Source organism: Lotus japonicus, chromosome 4 (assembly GCF_012489685.1).
Source record: "Lotus japonicus ecotype B-129 chromosome 4, LjGifu_v1.2".
NCBI lineage: Eukaryota > Viridiplantae > Streptophyta > Magnoliopsida > Fabales > Fabaceae > Lotus > Lotus japonicus.
The window spans coordinates 36,306,896-36,318,952 of NC_080044.1; the positions used below are offsets into that span (position 1 = coordinate 36,306,896).

At 39.0% G+C, this 12,057-nt stretch overlaps 1 protein-coding gene and 1 long non-coding RNA gene across 2 annotated transcripts; one reads left to right on the forward strand and one right to left on the reverse strand.

Annotated features, from left to right (window-relative positions):
• Window positions 1–319: 319 nt before the first annotated feature.
• LOC130710427 (uncharacterized) lies at window positions 320–4,517 on the reverse strand. The gene is made up of 2 exons (XR_009010371.1): window positions 1,189–4,517; window positions 320–942 (listed from the first exon to the last, which is right to left on the reverse strand). It is a non-coding gene; the product is annotated as an uncharacterized LOC130710427 (long non-coding RNA).
• Window positions 4,518–4,802: 285 nt separating this feature from the next.
• LOC130712688 (uncharacterized) lies at window positions 4,803–6,234 on the forward strand (the record flags this gene model as incomplete). The annotated part of the gene is made up of 1 exon (XM_057562509.1): window positions 4,803–6,234. A coding segment is annotated over one exon (1,308 nt), but the record flags the coding sequence as incomplete, so codon positions are not given.
• Window positions 6,235–12,057: the final 5,823 nt, after the last annotated feature.

The following is a 12,057-nucleotide window of genomic DNA, read 5'->3' on the forward strand; positions in this document are numbered from 1 at the left end:
AATTTATAGCCCATCTTCATCTTCCCCAACCCACCATGCTCTTCATCTTCTCCAACTAAATAAAGCCATAAGAAATCTCCACAGCCCACATGTTTTTGAATCATTCAACGAGATCTCCGCACAAGAATAGCTTCTCTGGATCTAAACTAGCATTCTACATGCAAAAATCATCCATTCAGTTTCTGCATTTGATGTACGGCTCTTCAAAACTATTTTTTAGAAAATCAAAAAAAGAGCTATCCCAATAAGAACAGGAAGAATCTCAAACAATGTCACTTGGAACACTTCTTGGTTCGATTCATGGCTAAAAAAATCACCGTTATATGAAAGAGTCAAAACTTATGGGTTCGATTCATGGCTATAAAAATCACCGTTATACCATAATCTCATGTTCACATCATTTCAAAACTCTTATTTCCAACCATCAGCTATCTCCATGGCTATAAAATGTAAAAAGAAAAAAAAACTTTAAGCCACAAAAATTCAAAAAGAATACAAGTTCTAACTTTACAGCTCTTCAAAACATATTTACAAACATTTTACTTCAGTGATTAATGTCCAGCATCATCGGAACCAGAGACACAAAGAATCCGAAACATGAGGGACCTTAGAACACTGAGATGGTCATTCATCTGGCGTCTCCGGTTGGGTTCAACAGCAAGATCAAAACATACATGGTGGTTTCAGATCTGGCTTCCATGGTAACAAATATCGTCCTGCACCTTCAAAAACTGAACTTGTTCAAGGAGAAGTAACTGCATCTGTGGTTTCAGATCTAGGTTTAATTCATTCTTCCATTTAGATCTGGGTTCGACTCACGACCCACTCCCACCGCGCCGCCGATCTAGCACAGAGGTACTGGTTCGCTTCACTCACAAAGTAAGTCAGCATGTTGGGTTTGGCTTCCTTTGATGCTATGGCAATGGAGGAGGACGAAGACACCTGAGATGAGAGGGGAGCGCAGGTTTGAGATGAGAGATAAACCAGAGGGAGAAACTAGAGATGATTCATTTTGGAATTTTTTAAATATATTTTTATCTAATGTAAATTACTAATAGAACCCTTGGTCCACCGGTGGACCAATAATAAAAGTGTCCACCCTAGTGGGCACCTACAATGAGATTCTTCTAAAACAAGCAGAAGTAAACACAATAAGAAGAAGGCTTAAATAAGTTTTTGGTCTCTAACCTTTACCAAATGCTTGATTTTCGTCTCTCGCCTGAGCAAAGGTGAGTTTTAGTCCCTAACCTTTGCCACAAGATTTGGTTCTGGTCCCTCCGGAGCTCTGGGTCAACGCCGGAGCTCCGATGGCCCATGTGGCATGGCCACGTAAGTTTAATGAGCTGACGTGGAATTTATTTTTATTTAAAAAACTAAAAACAAAACTGTAACTAATTAATTTCATCTTCTTCATCTTTAAGGTCACCAAAGGAGGGAGAGGGGCTTTGCAATTCCAGATCACTCTGCTCCCTCGCTTCTCGTTCTCCTTCTTCTTCTAGTTAACTCCCACTGTAACCCTAGATCTGCAATGAAACCAAGAAGACCTAGATCTAAAACCCAGATCCAGAAATCTCTCTCCTCGTGTTCTTTGGCATTTCAGAGATAGAATTGATTTGATTTGTGCTTGAAATTTGTTTGAACACGATCATATACAATTGGTTTGGCAGATAGTTAGTGTGTCCTTCAAATTTTCTCTGTCCTTTTTTATAAGTAGTATGTAACGCCCCAATTTCTCAACTGAGGAATCACATTAGTAACCTAACAAAGTCTATGGACTATTTCGCAATCCTAAAGAAAACATGATATATATTTTTTTTAAAAAAAGCACAAACTAAACATGTCAACCAGAGTTTGAAACATAATGTAGCCTTAATTAAACATCTCGTTCCCGACATATAATAATAGTGACTTACAATAACATAAGCAGGGTTCCAAAATAAGTACGCAAACTTAAACAGTGGCGAAAACATGGTTTTAGTAATAGAGTTTCAGAAGATGAAGAAGACTCAAAGCATAACCTACTAAGGGAAAACTAAACAACTTCTTCCATTTCTACTTCGTCGCTTACTATCTCTCCTCCATCTCGTACATGACTAAGTATCGCCGGAAGGCTCCTCACCGCCTAATAGCGTTAAGCGCCCAAACAACAAGTAGCAAACAGAAAGGGTTAACTCCATGCAATTACCACATATAAAAGAGAAAAGCATGCTATTGAAATTCAATTACAAAACATGGTAATTAAAATCACAGTTTAATTCAACAACATAGGGTCAGATGTTAGTTCCCTATAATACAACTATATGCCTCTACAAAAAATGGATCGATCAAAACGTCTCGCAAGACGGGACAATGATAGGACCACACCTCTTCATCGCCACTTATAGCTTCATACATGACGGGACAATCATAGGACCACACCTCCTGATCGCCACTTAAGCGTCACACAAGACGGGACAATCATAGGACCACACCTCCTGATCGCCACTTAAGCGTCACGCAAGACGGGACAATCATAGGATCACACATCCTGAACGCCACTGAATTTAAGCTCTATATGCCAAGTCAGTCAATAACAATTCCCGAACCAAGGGTCAAGTCAGAGTAACCACATGTTATTCATAATTTCAACAAGCATACTACATCAGATCGATAACAACATAGAAAGCAGTAATGACAGAAACCAGTAAACGGCCGAAGCCTCTTAGAAAACGGAGACACACGTCTCAATAAGTTCACTCGGCCGAAGCCTCCAGAAAACATTTTCCCAGTTCAGCACAATAATCCAAATCAAATGTCAATCAATATAAACGTCTTCATCTCAAACGCAGGCAGTGCGATAGAAGCAGACAAGACTCAAAGACACTCTATACTGAGTTACCCTTACCTTAGCTACTTCCTTTCTAAGTTGCGATTTTGATCCAATCACATTATCGCTCCTCGTAACGGCTCGCTTTCCTTCCATTCTTCAACTCCAACACGAACACATTCTCATACTTCGTATCCTTAGAAAATTAATCGCTTTAAAAAAATACTAAGCTTCAAGATCCTAACTTCCGCTCCAAAACTCAAGAATCTTCTCACACTCAAAGTAAACACTTATAAATTTTCACCAAAACATAAATCACACAAAACAAGTGTGTGTTTGTATCCTCTCGTGTGTACTTTCAATTGCTTCTGTCCTTCTCTTTCAAAGCTATTCAGGTTGATATATATATAGGCTTCCATCAAAACTTAAGTGTGAAGGAAATGAGCCAAAGAGTGCCACGTCCAATTACGGCAAGGAGGAGGTGTAATGCATGCAAATCTAGCATGAGGTGGGAAGCATGCAGCATGCAAGAGTTGGAATGATCTTAATGATCATGCAACAAATTAAGCATGAGGTGCCATGCTTAGATACTTCTTACTATCCTTAGTCATAAAGCTAGCTGGTGGTGGAAAGTAAGTTGGACACATATTTTTTTCTTTTGATCCTTGTCATACTAGCTTAATTACACCTCCTGCTTCACGTACAATTTCCGTTCAAAAGACTCCTCCAACTTCCATTTGTTTTGTAATTCTTTTTCCCTTCTTACTGATATCCATTAGAGAAGTATACATATAGACATAGGTATTTAAGTATAGAATGGTCTTAGTAGTGTAGGATTTAACTCAAAGGCGGAACTACCACCTGGCGTGCTCGGGCCTGTGCCTGGGCTCCATTATAAAAAAAAAAAAATTTCTTTGGACCAGGTAGGCTTTTGGGCAAAAAAAAAAGAGTAATTAGGCAAAATTTGAAAGGTAGGAGCAAAATTCAGGGACCTAATCATAAAACTATACTCTTCAGAAATAGAAAGGGGAAAAAGTAACCCTAAATCCCTAATCAATCGATGCTTACTGCTCCTTCACTCTCCATTGATTGCTTCATTGCTTGCTTCCTTCACCTCTGTCTGTGGACTGCTGTGGACTGCTGTTGATCGATTGGTGGCTTGCTCCCTTCTCTGTGGCAAGTCTCTTTCTCTTTGAGAGGTAAAACCTCTTTGACTCTGTCTATGAATCTGTGATTTGTGACTTGTAAGTGAAGAGGGTTGTGTTTGTGTGTGTCGCTGAAGCTGTGAGTGAGGCCGTGACTCGTGAGGGAGGGGTGAGGCGGTGGGACGGTGGGTCATGGGTGGCCGTGTGGGTGAGGTGAGGGAGTGAGGCGGTGGGTGGGTGGCTGTGTGAGAGAGGGTTGTGAGTGAAGAGTAGATGAGACAGAGAGTGAGTGAGGCCGTGAGGGTTGCTGTTGTGTTTACTTGAGAAGATTGAGAGAAATTGGGAATGGATCAGTAGAAGAGAATTGTCAATTGGGAAAAGGAAAATTGTTTGGAGATTGGGAAAAGGGAATTGGGAATGGATCAGTAGATGGAGAGAAATTATTTTGGAAAAGGTGGGTGGCTGTTTTGACTACTTTAAATTGCTTTTAAGTGAATGGAGAAGCATTGAATTGTGCTGTTTGAAGCTTCTAGATTGCAGTATTTTACAATAGTACTAATAGCTTTGAAGCTTGTGTTGTTTTATTTTAGTGGAAAACACAACCTTCTTTATTCAAGGTTGGTGGAATTATTGACTAGGAGAACCCACCACGTGGGAATCTTTAAAGACAAGTCTATTTCATGTAATAGTGGTCCACTAATTTTTGTCTTGGTCGGCTGCTTCTCCCTTTCCCATGAGCTATGTTACTGCAATGTTTTTTTTTAATTTCTCTAGCTTAATTGTGTCTTTTGGTTAGGCCATGTACTTCCTCCATTAGTGGGCTCACGCTTTCAAGCCTTTTTCATCTATGAAACTTGAAACATTTGACCAAAAAAGACTATGTTCATCTAGATGAAAACCCTTATGCTTTCTATGTTCATTGCTATGCTCACCGTTTGCAATTGGTGGTTGTGTCTGTTGCTAGTAGTTGTTCAGCTATTCATGATTTCTTTGAGTACATTTCCTTGATTGTGAACACAACAAGTGCATCTTGTAAGAGAAGGGATGAATTGAGGGAGTCACAACACCAAGATATTTTGACTCGTCTTGAGAAAGGTGACATATCTACAGGAAGGGGCTTGCACCAATCATCTAATCTCGCTAGACCCGGCGATACTAGATGGGGTTCACATCATATTACCTTGGTTCGTTTGGATCAAATGTGGTCTTCTGTGTTAACGGTGCTTAATATGGTTGATGAAGATGCACGTGGACCATCTCAAGCAGCAGGTTTGATATTAAAAATGGAGAGCTTTGAATTTGCTTTCATTTTGAAGCTTATGTTAAAGTTGTTTGGTATCACAAATGAGCTTTCAAAAATCTTGCAACAAAAAGATCTTAATATTGTGCTTGCCATAGAATTAGTTCATGATGTCAAAGCTAGGTTGAAGACATTGAGAGATAGTGGTTGGGATGATTTATTTGGTGATGTCCAAGAATTTTGTGGTGATCAATGTATTCCGGTGCCAAATATGGATGAAGAAATACCGGTTCGGGGTTGTTCAAGGAAAGAAGGGAGGACTATCACTAATCTTCACTATTACCGTGCAGAGATTTTTTATGTTGCTATTGACAAAATATGTGTGGAGATGGATCACCGTTTTAGTGAAGGAACTAATATTGTGCTTGATTGCTTCTCATGTCTTGACCCCAATAACTCTTTCTCCAAGTTTAATGTTGATAAGCTTGCTCGTCTTGCTACTATTTATCATGCTGACTTTTCTGATGATGATCGTGGAACAATAAAGGAGCAACTTGCCACTTATATACTTCAAGTGAAAAGGCATGCTTCCTTTTCTACTTGTGATGATATTGCAAGTTTGGCTATGAAGATGGTTCAAACTGAGAAACATTTGCTATTTCCATTGGTCTACAAACTTATTGAGTTGGCTTTGATATTGCCGGTGTCGACAGCATCTGTTGAAAGAGCTTTTTCAGCAATGAAGATTATCAAGTCTAAATTGCGCAACAAGATCAACAATGAGTGGTTCAATGACTTGATGATATGTTACACCGAGCGGGAGATATTCAAGTCAGTTAGTGATCTTGATATTCTTCGAACTTTTGCCGCAAAGAAGACTCGAAGAGAGCATTTGCCTCATAGTTTTCTAAAAACTTAGCACACTATTGGTATGTTCTATTTTTTCTTGTATTGTTTTCTTGGACGTGTCTTTTTCTTATCTTGTATTGTCTAACGAAATGGAACCAAAATTAGCTATATTTTTGTTGGTAAAATGACGAGTCTTTTTTATTTGGGTTTATAACTATTTATATATTGTGGTGTGTGTGAATTTGCGGTTTAAAAATTTGCATAGGCTTCCTAAAGTTTCTGGTTCCGCCACTGATTTAACTCATAGAGTTGTAGAAAAATATTAGAAAGATAAATCATTATCCTAAAAGTTATGAGGGGCTCTATAATATAATCTAAGATCACTTTGAGCAAGTTTAAGTGATCAAAAAACAAGTGTTAATAAAATGTTTTCACTTACATATATTTATATATATATGCCAAATCACAAACTTCTTCTTTCTTTAATTTTATTACTTTCTTCTTCTTCATTTTAAGTCACTTACGTGACTTGTTTTTCTTTCTCAAACCACCTGAAGTTTTCTTTTCTTTTTAATTTGTTTTCTTCTATTTTCTTTTTTTTAAGGAAGAAAATAATAATAATATTAATAATACACTAATTTATATAAACACACAATGCACTATAAACACATCAACTTAAGTTTAACAGTGTTTATCACCCTTAAGCCGATAAACAACTATTTAATTAAATGCTTAATCTACCTGGGTCTTACATAGTATATTAAAAACAGTTCTTTATTCTAGCTCTTGTTATCTAAATTTAGCACTTTGTTAACTTAACAAGAAATCGCATTTGACAGCAACAATAGCAACATACGACAGAATCAAATTTACAATTTTCATGAACGGTAACAGTATGCAACATGATGCAGTTACGGTAGTTGTCAATGACTGCTACTAATGGCTGGAAAGATGAAGTTCTTAATTCCTGGCATTTACTCTCACATCTGTATTTTTTTTGGGAAAAAAATGGGATCTTTCATTTGGCTTTTTGATCTTCCACTGGTTATGGGGCACTCATCTAGAAGAGAGGGTTAGGGAGGGTGAGGCTTTTTGATCTTCCATTAATTATGGGATTTCTTTTTGGTGCAATGAATATGAATTTCTGGATTTGGGAATCGGTTGTTGCCCACTGGTTGGGATTAGCTTTGAACAAGAGATTTTGATCATGGGGTGTTAATTCCATTGTCACCCCCGCCCCTTATGCTGGGGAGTGGCCCTTACCAGATTAGGAATGGAACTTCATTTAAATTTATTTTGAGATTGAGATTTTTTTTTTGAGATGAGATTGAGATTTAAATCAGGTAAATTTTGTTTGTTGACATATTCAGGTAAACTTTATCGTTTGGATTTCGTAATCATTAGTTTCAGTTTTTTAAATGATTAATAATTTAATTAATAATTAAAAAATAAAATAAAATCAACCTCTATTTATTAAATTTAAATGTGGGCTTTAATTTAAAATACAAATAAATTCCACGTCAGCTCGTTAAACTGACGTGACCACTGCAAATGGGCAACCGGAGCTCCGGCGTTGACCTAGAGCTCCGAAGGGACCAAAACCAAATCTTGTGGCAAAGGTTAGGGACTAAAACCCACCTTTATCGGGTGAGGGACGAAAACCAAGCATTTGGTAAATGTTAGGGACCAAAAACTTATTTAAGCCTAAGAACAATGAAGAAATATTGCTAAGGTATTCGCTCAAAGTATTTCACATGTATGCACAATAGTTTCTTAGCTGATTTCTTCTGTCTTCAGCCTTTAAATACTCCAAGGTGTTGAGGTTGTTTCCTTTGAAAGAATCTATCCGTTGGAGGGCAGTGCTGGAATTTCCAGAGCCTGCTGTGGCTGAACGTCGTAGGTAAGGCGGTCAGAATAGTACATTTGCTTTTGTACGAATGACAATGACATTGCCTTAACCTAGTTGACTCTTGATCTTGGGCGACGCTTCATGTTGGAACTTGTGAAGCTGTGTGATCAGAGTCAGAAGGAAGCTTGGATCCTCTGACCTTCAGAACTCCTGCTTCTGGACCGTTCATCAGAACATCTGGTCTTCAGAGCATGACGTGCTTTTGGTCTTGAGAGCCAGCTTACTCTTGGACTTCAGAGCTTCCAAGTCTTCAGCTTCTGGACCGTTCCTCAGAACATCTGGTCTTCAGAATTTCAGAGCTTGAATCTTTTAGAGTCCACATCAGAGCTTTAATCTTCAGAGCATCTGAAGCGTTTTCTACCGTTCAGAAGAACGTAGTGAATGCAGAAGCGCAACGTTGACTACTCTTGTGTCTTCAACTTCTGATAAATGTTGAGTCTTTGAATCAGAGTAAAAGCTTGGTTGCCACAACTTAAAAGACAAACGTTAGAGTACCATAATTGTTCATACATAATGATAAACTTGTTATCATCAAAACATAGAGTTGTACCACCTGACCAAAACTTGGTCTTACAATCTCCCCCTTTTTGATGATGACAAAACCAAGTATTTTGATGAGTAATTCTTAAACAATAAACTGAATACACTCAGAGTTTAAGGTATCAAAGTTAAACTTATCCTCATATGTATAGTTTATATAGCTTTTTCTGAATCCAAGTAATGAGCTTGATTCTGAGCTAAGCTCCCCCTGAATCTATGACTTAATGAAAACGTTAGAATAGTCTAGATTCTGAGATAAAATAGATAAATGATCAGAGTGATATATCAATCAGAGTCAGTCATTTAATATAACATAATAGACATTCAGTATATCAGAGCATTAAGGGAATCAGAGCATATGATCACTTCAGAAGAAGTGAAATGTATTCCTTGCTAGTGCCTCATGAAAGATCTATAGTCATAACGATTTGAACTTCAAATTCTCCAAAAGAAAAAATAACACATCAAAAACTGAGGTGATGAAAACTGACGCGGAGTGTGAAAAACTTAGTTTTGAAGTACAAGGTACTCCCCCTGAGAAAATGACTAAGTTCACAAAAAGAAAGGAGAATAAGATAGATAATAAAAACACATATAATCAGAGCAAAAAAAAAAATGTAAAAAAAGAGAGAGGAAGAGAAATGGAGCGAAGAACACCGGCCAAAGATTGGGAAATGTTGAACTGACGTTTACCACCGGCCAACTGAATTTAAGACATTCAATGGTGATCTTGGTAACAGCTTCTTGGAAAAGTGTTTCAGCAATAAAGTCTGATAGCCGTTCCTGGAGTATAAATAGAAAGGATTCCTGGTAGAACTTGCATACTCACTTTTACTTTGAAAGTAATCCTCAAACAACTCACGTAGAGCCAGCATGTTAACTTTTGAACGGGATATGAAGGAGTTGAGGGCGCGTGCCTTGGAGCAGAATCTCTACTCAACAATGAACTTCAAAACAACCTTAGAGAGCAGTATGCGAGAGCTGATCAGCCATCTACTGGGGATGGGACTGGATCCCATTCTGGACGCCAATCTTCGATTTTTCCTGGAATTCGTTGAGGAGCTTGGAGGGCTCTTTCGAGCAGAGCTTGGGAAACGGAGCTGGAGCTCCGAGCAGAAGAGACGGAGGAGCGGAGAGAGGAGTGTAGGCAGGAGTGGGCACTACTTCATACACAAATCCAGCCGATTGAGAGGCAGTTGGACGCCATGCGCCAACGATATCATGTAATGAGGAGAAATCCTCCGTTTTAAATGTAACCAAAATTTTAAGGAATAAAAAGATGTTATGATTTTTAAAGCGTTTTGTGTATGTTTGAGATGTGTTAGAAGATGATGAGAAAAGAAAAAAATAAATAAAAAAAAGTAACACAGAGAAGAAAATGAAAAGCAACAAGATATAAAAGATACTAAGTTAAAAGTCAAAAAGAAAAGAAAAACAGAAGGAAATCATAGAGGACTAGGGTTTAGGATCATGAAGCCTCTTCATAATATCTGCAAACATTGCTTGCATGCTCTTGTTGAAAGTAGTTTGTTCGTCAATTTGCTCTGAATGCTGTCAAGCCTTTGCACTATTGCAGTAAGATCAAGTTGAGCAGACACAGGCGGATCAGCTTGAATTGATGAAGTAGTAGGAGCAGATATAACAATTAAGGCAGAGCTGACATCCATAGCAGAAGGTGCGAGCGGATCTGGAGCAGATGTAGAAGCAGATGCAGAAGCAAGAGCTTTGGCCTTCAGGGCAGCAACTTCAGCTTCTAACTTAGCAGCTTGTTCCAGAGCTTCTAGGCGAGCAGCCTCTTTCTGAGCAGCTTCAACTCTGGCAGCTTCTAGTCTTGTACCAGCGGCCATGGCCATTTCTTCAGCCTTAGCAACTAGTCTTTCCAATTCAGCTTCTTTGGCTTCAGCTTCAGCTCTCTTAGCCTTGGCTGCCTCTGAATGTTCTTCCTGATTCTTTGTATTCTGAATTGCTTCTCTCAGCTTGATGAACATTTTAGATTCTCGATGAGCTCGTCTTCGTTCAGTCAGAGATTCGTGCTTTACCCTTGCAGCCTCAACTGATCAAAACGTTCTTGATCTGCGAACGCATGCATCTCCTCAATGCATCCTTGCATCCAGCTACAGAATCTCTCCCACATGGAATTAACCAGAAGGGTGGTAGGCTCTGCAGAATTTTCAGTCTTGTTGATGCCTTATCATTAAAAAATTTAATGCATTCCTGAAGGGTGGTAGGCTCTGGATATGTATAGGTTATGATAGGAAGGTTTGGTTGAGGAGTGGGTTGAGGAGCGACAGCTTGGTTAACTGGTTGCCTCTTGAGCAGAAGTTTATGCTTCAGGAGTTGGGGGTAGAGTCTGAGTCACCTGATCAGAAGTAGTCTTCTGATCTGGAGTGGGAATAATTTATGCGTCTGGGTTAGCGAACACAAAGTCTTTTGAAATAACTGGGGAATAGTTAGACAAAGAGACTTGTGAGGAATCAGGTGAAGAGAAAGGAGGAAACACCATGTTCAGAGGTGTAGGATTGTAGAGATAAGAGGATGGTGGAATTGGATTAAAGATATCTTCTGGGGGTCCAGAGATCCTCTTTTCTAAGACTTGTTGAAATTCTTTTTCTATGGACGAAGTGTTTATGGGAGAGGATGGTTGTGGTAGTTCTGGGTTGTTTGGAAATGGAAGATGGATAATTGGAGGAGTTGGAGCAGAAGATGCTTGACGAATCTGATCTAAAAGATCTGGTTTGGGAGGTGGAGGAGAGTTTTGTTCTGGAGTGGTGGTGACTGCAATTGCAAATGTGGAGATGGCAGAGGTTGAGGGAAGAGGGGTTGTGAGAGATTGATATCTTGAGATAATTGGGGCAGAAGAAGGAGGAAGTGTTTGGGATGAAGAGGAGGAAGGAATGATATTAACAATAATAACAGGAGCAGAAGAAACAACAGCTTGAGACTTACTTGTCTCCTTGGCAGAGGATCTGGTGATCCTTGGAACTCTACTGTGAGTTGATTGAGGCTTAGTAGCCTTTGATTCCGTCTTGATCTTCTTTACCTTCTTCTTCTTTTGTTTCTTCTCAGTGTCTGAGTCTGAGTCTGACTCCTGAGGCCTTTTCCTGGAAGGTTTGGACATATATGGCGGACAATCTGGAAGAGAGTTGAAAAAGTCTTCAAATTCCACATCAACTCCTTTTTCCTTCAGAAGATTGACATACTCCTGAATTGCATCTGGAGAGTCCAGCTTTGTCCAAACAGGGAAGTCATCAATGACAATCCTCTTCTGGATTATCTCTTCCTGAAGCTCCTCAGGTGGAGGAACAACAATCTCTTCAATAATTTTCATCCTCTTCAGATTCTTTACATTGAAAGCTTCTCCAGAAGCTGTAGTCAAATCCTCTGTACAGCCCGTGGCAATCAGGTCTTCAACCAGCTTACTCTCCACAAAAATGTCAGAGAGAATTTTTCCAAAGGGAATGTAATAAATTGCAGTCTTCTTGTCACCGGCTGTGGTTCTTGATTTCTTGATGCACTCCTTGAGATATGTGAATATGAAGAAGGGAAGGCACAACTTCTTTTTCTTCTT